General features: G+C 36.1%; 2 protein-coding genes across 3 annotated transcripts; one reads left to right on the top strand and one right to left on the bottom strand.

Moving 5' to 3' along the window:
- Window positions 1-1,553: 1,553 nt before the first annotated feature.
- Window positions 1,554-7,414, top strand: LOC145612343 (peroxidase 29-like). The gene is made up of 3 exons (XM_081667715.1): window positions 1,554-1,831; window positions 5,731-6,076; window positions 6,879-7,414. Exons 1-3 carry the CDS (start codon window positions 1,604-1,606, stop codon window positions 7,277-7,279), a joined length of 975 nt encoding a protein of 324 aa, XP_081523841.1. The 5' UTR covers window positions 1,554-1,603; the 3' UTR covers window positions 7,280-7,414.
- A 213-nt stretch (window positions 7,415-7,627) lies between these two features.
- Window positions 7,628-22,592, bottom strand: LOC145611246 (glycosyltransferase BC10-like). 2 transcript variants are annotated; one of them, XM_081666557.1, is made up of 11 exons: window positions 22,447-22,592; window positions 21,978-22,288; window positions 21,038-21,154; window positions 20,854-20,954; window positions 20,591-20,662; window positions 19,729-19,825; window positions 12,829-12,909; window positions 12,503-12,544; window positions 8,621-8,680; window positions 8,327-8,473; window positions 7,628-8,088 (listed from the first exon to the last, which is right to left on the bottom strand). In XM_081666557.1, the coding sequence occupies exons 2-11, from the start codon at window positions 22,245-22,247 to the stop codon at window positions 7,945-7,947; spliced, it is 1,131 nt and encodes a 376-aa protein (XP_081522683.1). In that variant the 5' UTR covers window positions 22,248-22,288; window positions 22,447-22,592; the 3' UTR covers window positions 7,628-7,944. The 2 variants fall into 2 exon arrangements, with proteins under 2 accessions (XP_081522683.1, XP_081522682.1); XM_081666556.1 differs by lacking the exon at window positions 22,447-22,592 and having other exon boundaries at window positions 21,978-22,295.
- Window positions 22,593-22,756: the final 164 nt, after the last annotated feature.

The raw sequence follows: 22,756 nt of genomic DNA, 5'->3' as shown, positions 1-22,756 counted from the left end.
GTTAGGACTTGAAATGTGGATTAAGTAATGCAGTAGAAACAAATCAGTTCACAAAACTTGGCTCCTTTACAGCCAGTAAATTTCATGTTCTTGCCTTCATGATCTATCACGTCGATCTGATCGGCCAAAATCATCCTTTTCACGGAAGTAAATCTTTACCTAGATTAAATCAACAATCTACTGTATCTTCAATCTTTATCATGAACTTGTGTTAGAGGCCTCGGAGCTTGTACTTTTAACACATGACTTCTTCAACTGTAAAAGACAAAGTTGAATGTCATGTGAAAAAGAAAGAAGGAAAATAAATGCACAACAAATCCTTTATCAGTTTAACCAACGACTAAGCAGTTATAATATATGGTGAAATGTGCATAGTATTGAGGCATATTGGTTGAAAAGAGGAAAGACCAAAATAACAACAATAAATTTTGACGTTTCTTTATGACATAATACAATTCATAATCAATTTTGCTCAATTTGTGGGTGTTTTTGCTCTGTTCTGAGCAGGCATATTGTCAGAAGTTCTGATAGCAAAATAACCTCTAATTGTTGGAGTCGGTCACTAAATTTCAACTTTTTAAAATACGAAAACTCTAGATATTCTTGTGCAAAACTTTGCATTGTCAATTACTCCACAACCCCAAATTATCAGCCAAGAAAGTAAAAGGTTTAGTACAAAGGAGTAATGGATATGAAGTGGTAAGTGAAAAGGAATAATAATAGATATGAAGAGGACAACGGGATGAGAAACTACTTTAGTAATTCGTAGCTTAAGGCCCTGTTCACCAGTAGTGTTTGAAGTAAAAATTAGCGTTTTGAGTTTCGACCAAGTCAAAATAATACTTAAAAAAATAAAAGTGTTTGGCAAGTTAGTGATTTGGCCGGAGTAGCTAGCGTTAATGGTACAGCGTACAGGTAGTATTTAGGTAGCTTTTCTCAAATATAAAGATGGTGAAAACATGAAAACTTAGGGGTATATGGTGAAAAAAGCATTTAATTTAGATCTTACTGTAACCATAAGTGATATATATAAAGGGTTTAACTCCACTACTCAGTAAATCTAACCCTTGATAGAGATAATAGTCAATGGTTTTTAATAATATTGCTGTCTCATGGTTATGTATATACTAGGAGTAATTATTGCATAAATTAGAAAAATCTTCATCACAATAACAAGTTAACAACTACACTAGACTAGTCTTGACACTTTGACCTTCTGAAAAAAAGTCATGAGACAGCAAGACAATAAAGAACATTTAAATATAATAAAAAAATGACATATTAAAAAATGTACAGTAGTAGTTTTCTAGACTTTTTGGGGTAAGATAATTTTTAAATGATAAAACACAAAAATATTGAATGCACCCTTTTACAAGTAAAAGGCATTTACTTCAATTCCCCTAAAATGTGACATAGAGCACAAAATTAATAATGTACCACTAGATAGATTTATATCAATAGTAAAAATTAAAAAAAAAAAAAAAATGCTTCATAATAATTTAACGTACCACTATCATCAATTGGACTGCACCCTATATATATATACATAACTAACATACCAAACTCTTTAAATTTATCTTGGAATATAATTTTCAGAGAGAAAATGGAAAGTTGGAGAGTAATAGTACTAGTACTACATCTTAGTATTGTGATACTTAGTTTATGTGCTACAAAAAATGAAGCTAATAATCAGCTAAATTACAACTACTATGAAACTTCATGTCCATTTTTAGAAGACATTGTTAGAAAAGAGATGTTAAGCATCTTTGCAACTGATGTTTCTTCTCCTGCTGCCTTTCTTCGCCTTTTATTTCATGACTGCCAAGTTCAGGTAATTACATTATACCCCCTTTCTATATAGTTTCATGTATATGCTTTCGTATTTGCGATTGTGATGCTAAATTTATAATCGCGTGATATACTTGAAATGCTTATAACGGGGATGTTTAGGAATCTCGGGGACTTATAGAGGCCATTATAGAAATTTTAGGTCAGTTATTAATCTTATATGTACTACTAGCTCAATATGATTGGTTCGTTGATGATTTCATTAGATATCTAATGGCATTAATCACTTTAGTTGATTGCTCATAATATCTACATACGTACTCAAACGTAGTTAAAATTGTCATTGTTTGTGATATATTCAAATAATGGTACGTAGTGTGTTCCGTTTGGGAAACAAGGGGACTTTTAATGTCTATTTAGGGAGTAAAAGAAGAGGTTAAATGTTTCGAATTTATCGCAGTTGTATATTACTCCGTATTATATGTGCAAACTACGGAGTATTACAAACAATAAATTTACGAGTACAAAATTTACTTATAAGCGAATGTCAACTTGGTTAAATTCTTTGGGGTGATCAATATCCAAAATATAGAAACAAATCTTGTCTAAGTGCACTATTTTTCGCGGGATTGTACACATAACTTCCAATTCCTTCTTCTAGGTACATCCTTCTTTATTTCTCTTTTTAAAGAATGTATACAGAATACCTTATATTTATATTTATTAAGTGCTTATCCCATCTTGCAGTAAATATTATGCCATATACTTCCTCCGTTTCTATTTAGTTGACGCGTTTGATTTAGGCATATATATTAAGGAGAGGAGAGGAGAGAGAGTGATAGAAAATGAAAAAGCAAGTGGGGTAACTTGTAAATGTAAGGTAAATAATTTACCCAAAAAGGAAACGTGTCAACTAAAAAGAAACTTCCTAAAAAGGAATACGTGTCAACTAAAAAGAAACGGAGGTAGTATATACCAAAGGAAAAAAGAGTATTCAAAGTAATCTTCCCTTGTGACCACGTGATAACTAATTCCCGAGGAAGCCAAGGGAACATATAATTCCCCATTTTCTCTTCCAATGAATTTAACCTTTCTATTGTCATGATGTTCTTCTTGCTATCTTCATACTTCAATTGTTATCCCTAGTAAAAAGGGATCCTTTTTAGAATTAAATTGCCAACTAACAACTGAAAAAAATACTGTATCAAGTACTCCATAGAATTAATAATGAACGCGTTGAGCTATGGGCTTATGGCAACTTAGCAAGTACTAGTTGCTCAAAATTAATTGAGTTAGAGTGACGTGTAAGTGTGTAACATATACGTAGTAGTTTTATTTACAAATTCAGGAGAAACTTTTATGGGTTAACTATAGAGTACTTGAGATCCACGTAATTGTCCTAGTAGTGTACTAGGTATATCACTCTAGCTACACACTCAATTAAGTTACTTCGTCCCTTCGTTTTGTTAGTTTACTCACATTCTACTTCTACATTATTCACATTCTTTCACGTGATTATCTATATACGAGTATGATCCTGTATACTACTCCGTAAGAGAAATATAATCACGTTAAAAAATTAGTACAGTACAAAGTATAATTAAACTTTTGTTTGCAGAATAGAAAACATTAACTTATTAACAATGTGTGTAAGTAGGCAATTAGGCATAGAATTCAAGCTATATATACTAATAAAATAGAGGGAGTGTAAACGAGTGACTTGTATTTTTTAGATGATTGGCTTGTAACAAGAAATAGTATGTTATAAATACAAGCATTGGAGCTTATACTATACGAAGTATGAGATAATTCATCCATCATACTAATTATCTGTTTTTTGGTTGATTTGAGATAATTCATCCGTCATAGCAATTCAAACTTTTTCAATTTAAGGGTTGATGAAGGGTAAGTATTTGTAATATGACCTCCATAATTTATTTTATTTTTGGCCTGGCATTGGCTGAAATAGACATTACATAAAATTAATTATCGCATCTACACTTAGGTAGACCAAAAATTTTCATTTATTATGAAAAGGCTACGTCTCTCTAACTATGGAGTAGCAAACAAAATTAATTTTACATGTTGAATTTTCATCAACATTTCAATCATACACTTCTATTACTACTTCTCCACTTGATGGCAACTCAAATAACATTTCGTTTCAAATATTATATGCCATTAATGGATCAATATAATATTTAGAATTAATAATATTAACTCAATGATTAACACCTTGTGAATTCTAGTGTATAACCTTAAAATAATAACTTCCTTTAGGCTTAGATAAATGTCTTTCAAGGTCATCTTAAAATAATTTTAGTGTATATATGTTAGTTAATGGCTTATTGCATTTAGTGTAATAAGGTTCCAATAAACAAAATGATACCTTTTTTTTTTATAATTGCATCATTTAAACTTTCATACATTTTATTATCCCTTCTTGACCATCTTCTATGATTTAATTTATATATATGTAAAAAAATATGATCAATCTTTTTTATTTTTCATTAAAAGATAAATAAATATATTAGTAGTTCATATGCAAACGTAAGATTTTAAATACGTAGTAAATGTAATTATAGAGGGAGTAATATGGTATGAAAGTAGTTTGACTCGGTCAAATTATTGGCATGTATACAATTGTCCGACCCGAATTCAACCCTGGCCGGCCTAATTAAAAATCCTATGTTTTTAACATTGATCGATCATATGATCATAATAAACATATTATTGACTGTAAATTCACATATAACTTATTATCAGTTTTAAATTTGAAGATTAAAACAGATAAAAATAATTTATCAACTGGACATGACTACTCGATCCAAACAACTGATGACTACCTTTATTATAACTGGAATAGCTTATTAATATACGTATGTATGATTGAGTAGTGTTAAGTATGAAATTAAAGTAACATTGCAAGTGGGTGAAAAATGAAACGTTATAGTCATTAATTTTATTGTTTTTTTTTTTTTTTTTGAAACAAGTCATTAATTTTATTGTTGATTGTTGACAAAAGGTTCTGCTTTTGCATTAGGGTATTAGAAGGTCAATATTTTCAGAAGCATATTTGTAATTTGTGGTCCGAAAATGACAAATTAAAAGCTCTGATTTCTGATTGTTTTATTACGTCCATACATTCATGCTACATAATTTCATAACTCATCATGTGCTTTCGGTGAATTATTAATAATAATTAGTTGACCAATTATAAAATATGACATTTATCATTTACGTAAGTTGGATGAATAATTTTCTTTCCTTTTAAGTTTTAACCTCATTCTTGATATATTGCTTTATGTTTTTATGTTATCATGCTATTTGCATGCCATATTTAACACCGCCACTTTCATTCATTTATTGCATTTCACAATCAATCATGATTGATGAAGACCTAACTGTGTGATCTATCGTCTTTTTCTATCCAATAGTAGTCCACCAAATTTAGTTGTAGCTATAGTATATCACGGTTATTCATCTTGTGGGTCATTTATTAATAATTTCGAGTAATAGTTATAATTTTCACGTTCGTCAATAAATACATAAATTCAACCTCATGTAATGTACGTCATCACTAATTTCAACATGCTATATTTTGAAAAATGTATTTACACAAATCTAATAAGATTTCATATAAATATGCTTCTTATGTATAAACCATCAATCATAATCAACATAGAGAATATATATGTGTGTGGTACAAAAGTACAAAAGATAAAGTGTTGCAAATAAAAATATAGAAAATATAACATATTTGAAGGATGTAACAGAAAACTCTACATACTATATAGTGACAATTCACAATTTCCATTATTTTTTTTCTTCTCATTTCCAGTGTTGCTATGTGCTCAATTAGTTATGGATTTTTAGTTTAGATCGAATCAATTTTAATTTTTTAGATAGACTACTAATTGAATCATTTTGAATTCCGTTTAGGGATGTGATGCATCAATTCTACTGAATTCAAAAGACTCGGAAATGAAATGCTCCAAGAACTTTGGGATCAGAAAATTTGAAGCTATTGCTAAACTAAAATTCGTTTTGGAAGTCGCATGTCCAAGGCAAGTCTCTTGTGCAGATATAATTGCTCTAGCAGCAAGAGACTCGGTCGCGCTCTCGGGTGGACCTTTTATACAAATTCCTCTTGGAAGAAAGGATTCAAGGACTTGTAGCACCCAACAAGCTGATGTTCATCTTCCTTCCACCAGCATCGACGTCGATCAATTACTCCAGATATTCATGAGCAAAGGAATGAATCTACGAGAGTCTGTGGCAATTCTAGGTAATCTATTCTTAATCCTTACAAAATCATATGCTAAATATGATACAGCAAAAATCATTATTGTATCTTTTGTACAACTCTTTAATACATAGCGCATGCAAAAACGTAACATGCAAAATAAACATTATCAACGTTATTCTCACAATAAACGACACATTTATTTATACATTAATTCATTAAATATGCGTAATTAAAAGTCTAGGGAATTCTGAGCAAAATTTATATTTGGAAGATTTCATGTGATACACTCTATAGTATGTAACATGAAATAAATTGGCCTTTAAACTACCTAATAGTTGTGCGTTCATGTAATAATCGTACAATGGATTATAATTGATGCAAAGTCCTTAATTGCTAACACAAATGTGGAAATCAAACAACCAAGTGTCACCAAGTTATGAGAGTTGTACCAAGCATAGCTTGGTCTAGTGGTAAGGTTTGCATCTCACAACCATGAGGTGGTAGGATCAAACCCCACTAGAGACAATTTGGGGTGGGGATTCTCTCACCCTTCCCCCCACTTTCAAAGGGGCCTAGCCTGCTAACACCCGAGCGGAGAGGACATATTATCAATCTAAAAAAGATAGTAATAATGATTGTCGGTATGTGATGTCATTTACCATAGTTATTGTATTAGACTATTAGTAGTGGTACTGGTATCCAACAACAACAGATAAATAATATAGACGAAATTTAATCTTATGTCTTAGATCATCCACTAAGATTGGTGTTAATGCTGTATATATTGTCGTTTGTTTTATGCCGTCATATTCAATTAATAAATTTTGTTTCATTTTTGTAGGTGGACATACACTAGGAGCAGGGCATTGCATAAACATTGTGGACAGACTATACAAGCCAAATCCAAGAGATGAAATGGATCCCAATTTTCAACTTGCATTAAAACTTGGTTGCCCTAATAAAATTCCTATGACAAACTTTACAGCAATACCAAATGATATAACACCAACAATATTTGATAATCAATATTATAGGGATATTATTATGGGCAAAGGCTTGTTTAGCATCGATGCCACCATTTCAAGGGATCCTCGCACCATGAATATTGTCAATCAATTTGCTGATGATCAAGAGTTGTTTTTCCAAGTTTTTTCTTCTGCTTTTGTTAAGCTTTCTTCAGCTAATGTTCTTACTGGGAACATGGGTGAAGTTAGATTACAATGTGATCAAGTTAATCGATGACATTATTATTATTAATAATCGTCATATTTTAAACATTTCAATGTCTCATATATGTTTATATTATGTTTACATTATATATGTATATGAGTTTCATATGAATTAGAAGTGTCTTTATAGTATTTGGCCCTTTTTTTTACCACTTACTATAATAATATTCCGTATTTCTTTTATATCTTCTTGTGCTTTGTTTACTTCACTTGATTTTCCTAATCACGCTCGATAACTTGGAAGACCCTCAGTATAAAATCTTGTCAACAAAACTGTTATATGTGGCTCTCTAGACCCAAAAAATACAGTATCAAAATAGAGGAATCATTCTCAAAAACAAGCAACTCAAGAAGATTCATGTAAAAATGCCTTAATAATTTTGTACATTCAAAGTAAGATACATCTATGTATGTTTATTAATATCAAAATTACATCAATAAGAAAACAATAATCTACAACCTAATCATACTAGTTCTCCCAATAGTTGGGTCACTATATATGCCTCTATATAAACTTCTCTACATAATCATATTGTGTATAATTAGGCATCATACTGCCCACACCCTGCCACCAAGAGTCCAAGATCGTGTATTGTTGGAGTTTAGGTTAGACATGTTACACTGAAGATCTACAAATTTTGCAAAGGGAGAATCATGGTACCCTAACGAGCAACGGTACTACTGTAACCATCTTTCACTCAAAAGCCGCATAGCAGCCCCCTGCGAGAATTTTCTTGCAAATAGAAAGCAAGGAGCAGCTGTAGAATTAGTTCGGCACCACTCTGTTCTGTACTCAGTCTCGTAATATACATGGTTGATATCCTGCCAAATACAAAAAGTAGCAGCTTACACAAGGGGCTTATAATTCATTAGCGAAGAGAAAAAAAACGCAGGGGAACATCAGTACTCTTCTGTCCCAGCTCAAAATTTGAAATTTGCCCAAAAAGAACTAAAACTTAGGGCAATCACCCAATCATCAATGTATAAGATATTAACCCTGGGCTAGGACAGAGGGAGTAGTTTCACTTGAGCATAGAAAACAATACAAAATGAATAGCACCTTTATTTCTTGAATACGTTGAGCAGTTGCAGCTGAATGACTGAAGGTGACAGGATGCCAGCCTTTCCCTTCCATTTTTGAGGCAAATTCATTCCATAGAGTATAGGTCAATGTCCGACGTTCGAGTTCTTTATCAAGCCCCATCATCTATTAAGAATCAACCAATTTTAGCACAAATTTTGTCATATAAGCAAAGCAGAAAAATAAGATAAAACAAACAGCTGCTGGAATATCACAGACTATTTGGCAGGGGATAAAACTCTTGCCAATAATAAGATAGGAGATGCTACTTACAGTAAGCAATGTCTGCAGATAATGCTCATCTGGAATGCAATTGTGCTGCTTCTGAAGTTTCTGCATTGAACAAAACAATAGTACAGAATTATATGATAGATCAACCAACCCAATCAATTTATAGGTGTTATGGGGAAAGTAAAAAGACAAACTGTATATTCACTCAATATAAAGTGGTCAACAGTCCTCGTCCAGGTGTGGTTTATATGGTTTTTACAAGCTGGCTCTAGACAGTCTTTGCACTCTGAAATGCCCCAAGGGTTCTACCATGATGTTTGACAAGGGTTAAAAGCTGATACCAGGGATTGAATAAGTAGGATTTACAAACAATTGCTACTTCAAATCAACAAGCGATATGACCTTTAGAGCATATGCTTTATAACTTGGGACAAATGTTTGCTTATTTTGTAGCAAAATTTTGTTTTGTAACTTAGTTCATAATTTAAATATGATATGTTTATACTTTACTTGGTATAACAATACAAACAATTATAGGTGTATGACATTACAAAAAAAAAATAAAAAAATATATATTCAGATCATTTCGGAGGTCCATATAAATGGACCGGATTCGGATCCGAAAATTACGAGTTGGATCGGATTCAGACTCGGATTTTTCGGATTCGGATTTAGCCACATCCGACCCGAATCCAATCCGTTGCCATTCCTACCTTTACATAATGCAATGTGCAGGATAGCTATACTAAAGAGCTAGTAGGTATTTGGGCAACAAATAGAATTAAGTTAGAGGCAGCAACCACTTTTCATGCCCAAGTGCCCAACTGGCCCTCTGAAATGGATTCAAATGACCATACCACAATTAAAACATTCTGTAACATCCAACTATGACTTCAATATATTGCATGCAAGAAACCAAGTATTGTACTTATTTTATTCAATTTAATAGCAAAGTTTTTACTTTTGCATTTATCAAATATTGTACTTTTTACTTTAGGCATAAAATAATCGTACGGGATACTATTAGATTTGTCTTAATAAAGATTATCAAAATATTAACTTTTCATAGTTCTTACTTACTGATAGTTGAAAATATTAATGGTAGATTTGCCAAGTGTGAAAGCCAAAACAATACATCCTTAAAAAGGGAGAAGGTTGAATTTAAGGTAGCACTTAGCAAAAATGACCAAAAATAATCAACAAGAATGGATCAGCCATTAAAAAGATTCAAAAGAAACCACTTCTTTAGAATCACAATTGTAAGACCGCTTTGCTCATTAGACGCACCAGGTACTGGTAAGCACAAAAAATTAGCAATAATTTTGATGAAATTTCCTCAACTACTCCCAAAAAGGGTCAGACAATCAACATCACATAACAAAATCAGATAGCTAGGGAAGTTCTGAAAAGCAAAGAATTACCCAAACTCCAGATACCAAAATGAATACATCTTGGAGTACAACAGAAATGTATTGTTAGTATTATACTTATCCAATACAGTCGGCAGATCATCATCCATCAATAAAGAATATGAATATCCTATTCTTGTTAACAGCCATGAAATGAGATGAAATGCCATTCCATTATGAGGTTATGGATACTTTCCATCTTGAGATAAAAAGGTATTCATTTGTTCCAATGAATGAATAAATAGAATAATTGTAAACAAACATTAATTGGTGTTGCATGACAAACGCAACACCAATGCAATACAATATAAACACCCATGTTATATATTGATGTTACTACAAGAAATGAATTTGGGAATAATCAACAACACCAATGAAGATGAAGGGCGCCCGACGACTTTGTAGAGAACCTGGGATGCCAAGTTGGTTTTATAAATAACTATCTATTGTAGCTCTTCACTACCAACTCAACATAATTCCACAACGGATTTATATGCATATTGGTAAATTTGTTGTGGTTCCAAACCAATTGATATGACCCTAGGGCACATCCCATACATTCACTTCAATTTTGAAAAAATATTCAAAAATTAGCTGAAAAGCGTGGATTATTGCCTTCAGTTTTCAACTTTTCTAGAGTCGGAAAATAAACAAGTCAGGGCTCTTCCCATGGACCCCACAACACCTTGCGAGCCCATTTAGCTTGTTGAATCAGTCTTCTTTGCTTTAAAACTGTCAATCTAGTCATTTACAACTTATGCCTCCGTTCATTAACCAAGCCACCCCGGTCTACGGGAGTTTATATGACTGAATAATTGTCATATGAAATTCCAAACAATATTATTTAACATCGGGATTCATCCCCTACAAGTTCTGAAGCCTTTGAAATAGGCTCGAGTCTGTATATTATAGCCTTCGATTTTGGACATACTTGTTTGAACCAAAAAAAAGGCGGAGTTGGGTTCTTTCCATGGATATAGATGCACATCGAGGTCATTTGAGCGGTTTGAAACATCCACCTTGTACATGCCTCCCTTGATTAGCTAAGGCCACTACGGCCTACGGGCTTTTATGTGACCAACTAATGGTCCTATATGGTTGCAAACAACATAATATGACCTTAGTATACACCCCCTACCATACCATGAGTTTTCGACATCTAGACTTAAAACCTCTTAAATTGATCCAAAAGCGTGCATTATAACCTTCGAGTTTGGACATTTTCTTACTTTTACAGTCTTGGAAAGGAAACAATTCAAGATGCTTTTCATGGAACCCATAACACCTTATAAGGCCATTTGGGTGGTTAAAAACTTAAAACCGTCCACTTTGCCTTTAAATTCCCAATTCAACCATTCATGTGACCAACTATTGGCCTTATATAATCAAACAACATTATATGACCCTACGATGCTTCCCTTATAATCCTTATAATCCTGAGATTAATTTTTGACAACAAGATCAAAAATCTCCGAAATTGGTTTGATTTCATGTATTATAGCCTTCAATTTTGGCTTAAGATATTTTGTTTTAACCGACAAGATTATGCATCCAAGATACTCCTAAGGGCCCAAAAGGGCACTTGCAGGTCTGATGCATCTCATTCATGCCTTGGCCCACCCTATATTATCAAATCTTGTGATGTTTTGTCTTGGCCTTGTGGTGTCTTGGCTTGGCCTAGCATTGCCTTGCATTCCTAGGCCTTGCATTTCCTTGTATTGACATTAAGGCAAATCAAGACGCTAACCTCGAGAGCCAAAAATAGGCATTTTTATGCCTTATCCTGTTGCACATGCCTAAAACACCATGGGCGTACCTTGCCTGATCACTGTCCAACGCTCCACACTTGGGCATTGTGCCTTGGCCCTTCCTCATACTTAGCATTATTTGGCACCAAAATGGCACTGCTACCCTCATTTAGCAAAACATAGGTGTTTTTGGGCATACGGTTGGGGTAAGAAAGCTACCAGCCTACCATGCTTCAGGAGAGTTAATACCAAGCTAAGCACCAAATCCTACCATGGCTTTCTGATTGCAGATTACATACAACTACTATCTTCATATTATAGGATGACCTTATCTAGTTATTCTGGGTTGCAGTCACAGAATCAGGGTCTCTACCCTCTACATGCTGAGATCTATCATTGACGCCTGTGTACTTTGTACTTTATATCTGGTAGGGTTGTAGGCTCTTTTCATTCATTTATTAAATCTACCTTCACTCCTCAACAAACTAGTTATGGATGATTCACCATGCATCAGACTTTACTCTATTAAAGTGTTAATATATACTCATAAAGATAACACATATTCATTTAGTTATTAAAAATACATCCTAGTTCCCACATCATCACATTGAATACAACAAAGCCCGTTACCCTTCAGTGAAATTGGCATAGGTCCTCAAGGTCATATCAACAAAGTTTTAAATGAATAATGCATAAAGTTATAAAATTTAAAACAACCAGAAAAGTTCTGAAACGGGAAATATCAATATATTTTGTAAGAAACTAACCAGATTCAGCTTTCCCTTAGAATCATCAACTGGTGGACGTCGCTGCAAAACAACAACAACAACAACAACAACAACAAAGCATTAGTCCCAAAATGATCTTTTTTTAAAAAAAAAAAGAAATAAAAAAAAATTTAAAAAAAAAAAAAAAAAAATTGATTTACAAAGAATCAACAGCAATCTTATGTGAATGTTAAGAGAAACCAATAATGCAGAATGATATAAGAGAGGAAGGGAGATGGAAAAGTAACAAGATCACTAAAAGACAATAAAAGGAAGATAGAGAGTGGATAAGCTATTCTTACATCTACAATTAGCATATTCTGTACCTTACAGTATTTTCTGAAGACAGGAAAGATGAGCTCATCATCAACTACAACTTCAGCATGTTTCCGGATCAGAGTGAACCACTGAAATTTACAAGTATAATAAGCAACAATATGACTAAGATTTCAAGTAAAATGATCATCATGACCAACTATCCAGAAAATTCCCACTGTAAGGCACTCTAAAGAGGCCCAGCTGCCCAAGATGGCAACCTTTGACATAATACAATAACATAGTCCAAACATGACATGAAGCTGTACAGAAAGAAACACAATTTGAACAACAAAAGTAACCTATATTAAATTTAATCAACTTTCAAATCAAGGCAATTGTCTAAAATCACAATAAAGACATATCCAAGCACAAAATGTTTTTTTTACCCAAATTACCACTTCACTATGTAGGCATAATCCCAATTATGATGTGATGCTCATAAGACCACAATGAGCATCATGATCCCGAATGAATAATAGTTCTAAAATAATGACACATAGCTCAAAGAATATGAGCTTATTTGCTATATTCATAATTTTTGAGCCACTTATAGTGTTTGGTGTTGAAATATTAAAAGATCTACTATCTGTAATATATGAGCTAAATGTTCATCGTTTATTATTTGAATGTTAATAATCTATAGCTAGATGTTCATATCTGTTCATTTGGGGCCACAATATGCATTGCATTGTGCAAGGAATCAGCCAATACGAAGTCCAGGCCTGCTATACAGTTCACCTATGCTCAAAGGAGAACCAATTTAGCTTCAGCAGCAAAGTGAGGAATGAGCTGGAGGAATGAGCTGGGATTTTCTGTTAGAAGTTTGTTAGCCTTGAGGGCAGTTTTGTAATTCGTTTTCCTAGTTTGATTCCCTAATCAGTTAGTTTGTTATGACTAATTGTATTTAAGCAGTAAGTTGCTTGGATAGGAGGTTATGCAAAATATTATTGAGTGAATGAACCTGGAGAGAATCTCTTCCTCTCGAATGAAGAGCATTTGTATTGCTTGATTGCTTTGATCTTCAATACAAAATATCAGTTACTTGCCTAAATTCTCTGTTTCTTCCCTATTCAATCCTCTGTTTCAGCTAAGTCCTAGCAAATTTGGTATCAGAGCAGTCACGTTTCTCGCCGGAGAAGACAATGGCCCGTCTGACTCACGCACAGCGCTTGGATTTACTGGAGCAGGAGATCGCCGGCGTTCCTAGTCGTGTGGCTCAGGAAATTACCGACGCTCTGGAAGCTTTTAGAGCAGACTTCTCTGCTCAATTAGCTGCGGGTGGAGATAAGAATAGATCGGAGAACCGCCCTTCTGTGGGTACTGGACCACCGTATGTGTGGGATAACCCCTTCGCTGGGTCGCAACCAAGGTTGGATTACAATGAAGGTGGTCAGGCTAACTGGAAGTTGCGAAAGCTTGACCTACCTCTGTTTGATGGATCGAACCCAGATGGGTGGATTCTTCGAGTCGAGCGGTTTTTTCATTTCTATTGGCTCTCCGCCGACGATCAACTGGAGGCAGCGGTGGTGGCTCTCGACGGCGACGCTCTACTGTGGTACCAGTGGGAGCATCGGCGTCACCCCTTACTCACATGGGAGGACCTGAAGAAGCTTATTCTTCGCCGTTTTCGCACCACCGCCACCGGCACTCTCCACGAGCAATGGCTCGCCCACCAGCAAACCGGCACGGTGGCCGATTATAGACGCTGATTTACTGAGCTCTTGGCTCCGATTGAGGGAGTGCCTGAAGAGATCGCAAAGGGTCAATATATAAATGGGTTAAGGGAGGATATTCGGGTCGAGGTTCGGATCCTAGATCCAGTCACCTTGGATCGGGCGATGGAGCTATCCATGCGAATCGAAGAGAAGTTGAAGCTCAGCCCAAAGCCCAAGCCCACAAACAACCTACCTAGTTGGAGAGCCCCATACCCGACTTACCGATCCAACCCACAAACACATAACCCACACCACCCGAACCAAAACACAAATCCAACCCAAAACACAAACCCAAACCTATCCTCCACTAACCAAAATTCCCATAATCGACCCACCCATCAATTCACTAAAACCACCGGAGAGATAAGGCGGCTGACGGAGAGGGAGGTTCAGCAGAAAAGAGAGCAAGGATTGTGTTTCCGTTGTGATGAGAAGTGGCACCTCAATCATCGTTGCCGCCGGCGAGAGCTGAGCGTCCTGCTCACGGTGGGGGACGAAGAGGAGGAGGATGACGGGGGATCTGGAGAGCTTGCTGCGGCGGAAATAGACCCAATCACACCACCACCACCCGAATTGCAACCCAATGACCAACCTGGAGTTTCGCTTTGCTCGGTTATGGGTATCACTAGCCCAAAAACCATGCGCATGGAGGGGGTGATTAATGGAGGGAAGGTGGTAGTTATGGTGGATCCCGGGGCAACCCATAATTTCATTTCAACAGAGGCGGCGAATCATCTTAATTTACCTATTTCGGAATCTAAGAGCTTCGGTGTTACGCTGGGAACAGGGGCGGCTGTACAAGGAGAGGGTGTATGTGTTGGGGTGTTGTTGGAATTGCAAGGACTCACAATCATGGAAGATTTTCTTGTTCTTCCCCTCGGAAATTCTAATGTTATTTAGGGTGTTCAGTGGCTGGAAAAATTGGGGACAATTTCGTCGAATTGGAAGACTCAGACATTGCGGTTCCAAGCTGGTGGCAACTCGGTGGTTCTAAGGGGCGATCCTCAGTTGGGAAGTTCCTGTATAACATTGAAAGCAATGGTTAAAACCATTCAGAAAGCTGGTCATGGGTTATTGTTGGAATTCAATCATTTGGAGAACGCAGGGGAGGAGGACATACTACCACCAGCTGCTCTCAGACCCTTACTCACTCAATATCAGGGGGGTTTTCACATGCCTGAGGGGCTCCCACCCAAACGACAGATAGACCATTCCATCACCTTGAAGAGTGGAGTGAACCCTGTAAGCGTACGCCCCTACAGATACCCATAATATAAGAAGGATGAGATCGAAAAATTGGTGAGGGATATGCTCAGTAGGTATCATTCGGCCTTCAACTAGTGCATTTTCTAGTCCTGTGCTCTTAGTTAAAAAAAAGGATGGGTCGTGGCGTTTCTGTGTAGATTACCGGGCTTTGAATAAAGACACTATTCCTGATAAATTTCCCATCCCCGTAATTGATGAATTATTGGATGAATTGTTTGGAGCAACTGTGTTTACTAAACTGGACCTTAAATCTGGGTACCACCAGATTCGTGTTAGAGGTGAAGATGTTCATAAAACCGCTTTCCAAACCCACGAGGGTCATTACGAGTTTTTGGTGATGCCTTTTGGCCTCACCAACGCTCCTGCTACTTTCCAGTCTTTGATGAATGAAGTGTTTAGGCCTTTTCTCCGGAAGTTTGTCTTGGTCTTTTTCGACGACATCTTAGTTTACAGCAAAACTATGGAAGAGCATCAGGGGCATTTGGAGCAAGTTCTGTCCACTTTGGCTTCACATCAACTCTATGCTATTTTGAAGAAATGTGAGATTGGGAAGGCTAGAGTTGCGTACTTAGGCCATATAATTTCAGCAGAGGGAGTGGAGGTTGATGCAACCAAAATCCAAGCAATGCTTGAATGGCCTGTACCACTTAGTCTCAGGGAGTTACGGGGGTTCTTAGGACTTACAGGGTACTATAGGAAATTTGTCCAGAATTATGCCTTGCTTGCTCGACCCTTGACTGATCAACTCCGTAAAGATTGTTGGGGATGGACAAAGGAGGCATCCAAGGCATTTGAGTCTTTGAAAGAAGCTATGACTCGTGCTCCTGTCTTGGCTGCCAGATTTTACTCAGCCTTTTATTGTAGAGACGGATGCCTCCGGCCATGGCTTAGGGGCTGTGCTGTTGCAAGGAGCTCATCCTATTGCTTACTTTAGCAAGGTACTGGGAATGCGTGCTAGAATGAAGCCCATCTATGAGAAGGAGCTTATGGCGATTGTGTTTGCCATAGAGAAATGGCGTCATTACCTTTTGGGAAGACATTTTGTGGTACGGACTGATCAACGAAGTTTGAGGTTTCTTTTGGAGCAAAGGGAAGTGGGGCACGCTTATCAGAAGTGGGTAAGTAAGCTAATGGGTTATACTTTCGATATACACTCCAAACCCGGGCCTTGCAACAAAGTGGCTGATGCATTATCACGCCAATACTCTCCTGAAATTTCTGCCTTAACCACTACTTGTGGTTTGACCTGGGAGTTTGTACATGGGTTCATTAGCAGGGACCCGACCTTGCAAAAGCTGATCACACAGTTGCAGAATGGAGATGAGACACCAAAATGGTTCACTTTGGAGAATGGGGTTCTGAAGTATAAGGGTAGAGTGGTTTTACCTAAGCAATCTGAGCTCATCAACCTTTTCCTCAAGGAGTATCACGACTCCCCTGTTGGTGGTCATGGAGGTGATCTAAAGACATATCAAAGATTGGCGGGGGAGTGGTATTGGGAAGGCATGAGGAAGGATGTAACCGAGTATGTCAAACGTTGTCATGTATGCCAACAAAACAAAACTTCTACTCTCTCTCCTCTCGGGTTGCTTCAGCCCTTACCAATTCCGGATAAAATTTGGGAGGACATTTCCATGGACTTCATCGAGGGGTTACCTAAATCCTTGGGGTGGGATTCAATACTCGTGGTGGTTGATAGGCTATCTAAGTATGGCCATTTCATTCCCTTAAAACACCCGTTCACTGCTCAAACCGTGGCTCAAAACTTCTCCAAAGAGATAGTCCGACTTCATGGCATTCCATCTTCTATAGTTTCTGTCAGGGATAAAGTATTTTTGAGTGTCTTCTGGTCAGAATTATTCAGACTACAGGGAACACAGTTGCGGAGGAGTACTTCATATCACCCGGAGTCTGATGGTCAAACCGAGGTTGTAAATAAGGGTGTGGAGTCGTACTTGCGTTGCTTTGTAAATGGTCAGCCAAGAACTTGGGCTACCTGGATGTCATGGGCTGAGTATTGCTACAATACGGCCTTTCACTCTGCTACTAAATGTTCTCCTTTCAAAGCTGTTTATGGAAGGGATCCACCCCACTTGCTGCGTTTTTCACCTGGCAGCACCAATGTTTCTTCTTTGGAGGAACAATTGATGGAAAGGGATGCTATCTTGGATGACCTCAAGTTTCACCTCACGAAGGCTCAGGTTTATATGAGGCAGCATGAGAATAAGAGTAGGAGGGATGGCTCATTTGTGGTTGGTGACTTGGTTTATGTGAAGCTGAGACCTTACCGACAGAATTCCTTAGCCAAAAGGAAAAATGAAAAGCTCTCTCCACGCTACTATGGACCCTATCCTGTGATCCAAAGGATTGGTGAGGTGGCATACAAATTAGAGCTCCCTGCTACAGCTCGTATCCATCCAGTTTTTCATATTTCTCAACTCAAAAAGGCTTTGGGGGTGGGGCAGCAGGCCTCTCCATTACCTGTTTAGCTCACTTCTGACTTGGTGCTTGATACTGAGCCAGAGAGAGTGCTTGGGGTGAGAACCACTCAAGCTGCTACTGAGGTGTTGATTCTTTGGAAGGGGTTGCCTGACTGGGAAGCTACATGGGAAGATTTTACTGAGCTGGACTGCAGATTTCCTCACTTCCACCTTGAGGACAAGGTGAATCTTTGGGAAGGGGGTATTGCAAGGAATCAGCCCAATACGAAGTCCAGGCCTGCTATACAGTTCACCTATGCTCGAAGGAGAACCAATTTAGCTTCAGCAGCAAAGTGAGGAATGAGCTGGAGGAATGAGCTGGGATTTTCTGTTAGAAGTTTGTTAGCCTTGAGGGCAGTTTTGTAATTCGTTTTCCTAGTTTGATTCCCTAATCAGTTAGTTTGTTATGACTAATTGTATTTAAGCAGTAAGTTGCTTGGATAGGATGTTATGCAAAATATTATTGAGTGAATGAACCTGGAGAGAATCTCTTCCTCTCGAATGAAGAGCATTTGTATTGCTTGAGGTCCCAAGGTCAAGATGTAATCTTATCCAATGGATACTTTGATAGTATAAATCTCTACAGTCCAACTCAAGCTGATAAATTCTCCAAAATATCTATTAGAATTTAGCAAAGGCAGTCAATGGGAAGCCTCCTACGTCACTAGTTGTCTACAATCTTCTGTGACTGCTAGGGACCATCATAATCCAACATGATGCATGTCATGCAACAACGAAATCCTTGGCCATGATGCATAATATGGAATCCTAAAACAAGAAGTCAACTACCAAAATAAGTAGATGACATTCACATAGAACCCAAATTTACAATCAAAAAGACCCATATAAAGTTTAAAATTAAAACATACACCATAGAGGGCTTTAATTGTTTGCAAGACAAATGGCTAAAGGAGGCTCCACAGCTCACTTGATGTCCTTGGGTGTTAACCAATGGAGATGGAAATACCCATTTTACAGGTTAACTCGTGCTAATTAGATGTTATAATGTTATTAGTGCTAATGTACCATAAGGCATGTGGAAGATCCTTACAAAATACACTAGTACAACATGTTATGGATTACAGTGTAGTAGAATGTGGTTTACAAAGGAACCTTTTTTATTCGGAAAAACCTTAGGCAAAGAATTTCTAAGAAATAAACGAAATCATTGCTTATCTGCATAAGAATAGGCCCCAAAGTCCCAAATTGCTACACACTGATGTATTTCGCATATGACAAATAAAAAAAAAATAAAAATAAAAATAAAAAAAAAAAAAAAAAAAAACTATTCATTGAAAGCTACTCTAAGTCCAAATTATATGACTAGTGCTCTTAGTCTTCTATTAGCTAGTCACTATCATTCAATACCCTACCAAAGATCGTAATGCAAACACAGAGTAGTAGTCAGTCTGCTCAAGTCAAATAAAAATGGCAATGACTTAATTACCTGTGACCCTTTCCGCCATTTATCCAACTTTATAACAGGTGCCATCTTTGGGTTGAAGCGTCCTCCCTCCTTACCTTCCTCCTTTTTATCCAAAAAGCTAACACATAAGAAAAGCTAGTAAGTCAGTTCAAGAGCTCAAATGATATCTTCCACGGCAAATATCTTAAGTAAATAAGCAAGATAGATCAACAAAAAGTACTACTCCAAAACTGACAGGGGAATAAAATTAGCCAATTGACCAGATTGGTAAATAAAAAAGACCCTTAGCGACAATTTGGTAAAAAAAACTTGCTCCGGCGACAATTTGGTAAAAAAACCTAACCTTAAGCGACAATTTGGTAAATAAATTAATCTCAGGCTATAATTAACCCAAAAAATACAAAAATTTCGGATAAATTACTCGTGAATGCTTAATCTAGTTCGTTTTTCTTGTTATTTTACCAACCCTTTTACGGAAATAACAATTTGAAGAAAAAAAAACATTATGTATCAAATTTCACTTAAGTTTCATACCACTTATTAACGAAATTTTTTTAAAAAGGGGTTGGAAATAAAAAGGGATGACATGTAAATTCAAAATTTTAAATGGGAAGAATAAATTTAAGAACACAAAAACAAATCAATTAGGATTTTTAAAGAGTTTGTCGGGAAAAAATAGATTTTTTGGTCTAAATGTCGCCAGAGTTTATTATTTATACCAAATTGTCGCATATTGTTAGCTTTTTTTACCAAACTATTGTCGGAGTAAGTTTTTTTACCAAATTGTCGCTAGAGGTCTTTTTTATTTACCAATCTGGTCAATTGGCCGAATAAAATTTGAGAATTCTAATAAGATCATCAGGTTCAAAGATTTAAAACTTACCTGTCTACAAAACTTTTAGGAGACTTCATAACATAATGGTATATGTAGCTAAAATTATACAGAGGAACACAGCTGCAACAAGAGAAATCGGCATATAAGCAAACCAATCAAACTAGATATGAACTTAAGCAATGTATTTTGAAAAAAGTAAGTACTAAAAAATATTTAACTGAAAAGACAGTTGCCTTGATCCTAATTGGATAAAAATGCCGCATCAATGTAGAATACATATAAGCAGCAATACACATAAGCAGCACAGTTACCTATCTGAAAGAAGTACAAATCTTTGATTAGCAGGGTCCTCAAGTGCTGCATTAAGCAATAACCTCTCTGCTTCAATCATACTCGATTCGCCCCATGCTACCTAACACCTCACTGATTCATTAAGCCAAACACACCAATTTCACCAACATATGATCTAAGAAGAGCATTATCCAAACCACAAACCTGAATGCTATTGCTCAACTGCCGACCATAAAACATAGGTGATCGGGTGGTTGATTCATCAAACACAAAACCTGGCTCTGAGTGAATGTATATTGAATAACTTGTCGCATCAGCTTCCTGGAAATACCCCATTCACGAAAACATTAGCAAAACCCCACTCCCAAAATGAAGCGTTCCAATAGCAAAGTTCTTGAATTTGTTTTGTTTTTGGCATTAGTCACAAAATCAAGTCTAACACATAATCAAGTGGCTGAGATTAAATCTCCTCTACTTTGAGCAAAAAATAAACCACTATATATCTGTAATAAACTTGTATATAAACGAGTATAGACTTTCAGTAAAGAAGGAAAATTTGAGGTCAAAAATCAAGCAAGTAATACATTATATATGTTTTTTTTTTTTGGCATCAGACAATAGACTTTATAATCAGAACTCAGCTAAAATTGATAATAGCAAACACTATATTTAAGCATCAGAAAGAACATCATTACTTTGAGCAATTAAGAGTCGAGACGAAAACCTCGAAAAATCATTTCAGTAAAGCTGAACAATTTATACAGCATTACTTCCTTCCTGTGCAATATTTTTCTCTCTCTTTTTTTTTTTTTTTTTTTTTTTTTTTTTGAGGAAATTCTTCCTGTGCAACTTATATCAGGAATTACACAGAACATATAAATCAAATACAAAAATAAATTTTAATACAAGTAAGCAATTAAAGCCAAAAACTTCCAATAATTAATTCATAGCAGCTGTAATTAGAAACAAAAAAAAAATTGCATATAGAATTAATTCTTCCAAAACAACCGGAAACACTCTAAATTAAATTAATCAACACAATTTCCAAAATTAACCAAATTATTGGAGCAATCATATTTAAAAATGCAAAATTCAACAACAAAAACAATCATATCAGTAATAATAAGAAATTAGAAGAAAAAACCTCGAAGAAGCTACCCCAGAGAAAATCCAGAGGAAGATGCCGGCGAGTGAGGAACAAAAACGCGATTTTAGGAGGACCGACGAAGAGCGTGGGACCCACGCGCCGAGATAATCGCGTGGTATTTGGAGAAGATACAAATTGAGATTGAAATTTCCAGAATCCGAAGATACAGAGTAAAATTGATATTAAAATGACGACCTTCAAATTCTGTCGAAAATGGCTAAACCTAAGCTTCTTCGCTGACGTCATCGTCGCCGGTGCTGTCGTCATCGTTATCTTCTTCTTCGTTGGGAGAAGAATTCCTCCTCTTCCTGCCATAATTTTTTGCAGCAATTTTTGTTTATTTCAACAAATTAATTACACTAATTACAAAATAATTAATCACAAAGTAAGATGAATATTTATAGAAATAGTGAAGAATTGAAGAAGATAATGAAGAGAGAGAAAAAGAGAGGAGAGAGAAAGTTACATTGAAGTGGAGGTTCATCAATGGAGGTAAAAGGGTGTGCATGTGAGTCAGTTTCTCTCCCTACTTTCTCTCTCTTCTGGTTGCTACGTGCTGTGTTGTGGGAAGATGAATAAGAGAGGAAGAAAGAAGAAAAGAAAGAGTTTGAATTATTTTGGGTGTAAAGTTTAATTAATTGGATTTGAATTATAAGGTTTGATAGATGTTTTAATTAAGGGTAAAGAGTACTCATTTTGTACTTTTTTGGCATTTGGAATTTGGACAATAAACATGCTCCTTTTACCAAGTCACCAACCTTGCAATTTGCAAATAT

This window comes from Chenopodium album, chromosome 24 (genome assembly GCF_948465745.1).
Source record: "Chenopodium album chromosome 24, dcCheAlbu1.1, whole genome shotgun sequence".
Taxonomy (NCBI): Eukaryota; Viridiplantae; Streptophyta; class Magnoliopsida; order Caryophyllales; family Amaranthaceae; genus Chenopodium; species Chenopodium album.
This window is presented reverse-complemented; position numbering and strand designations above follow the sequence as displayed.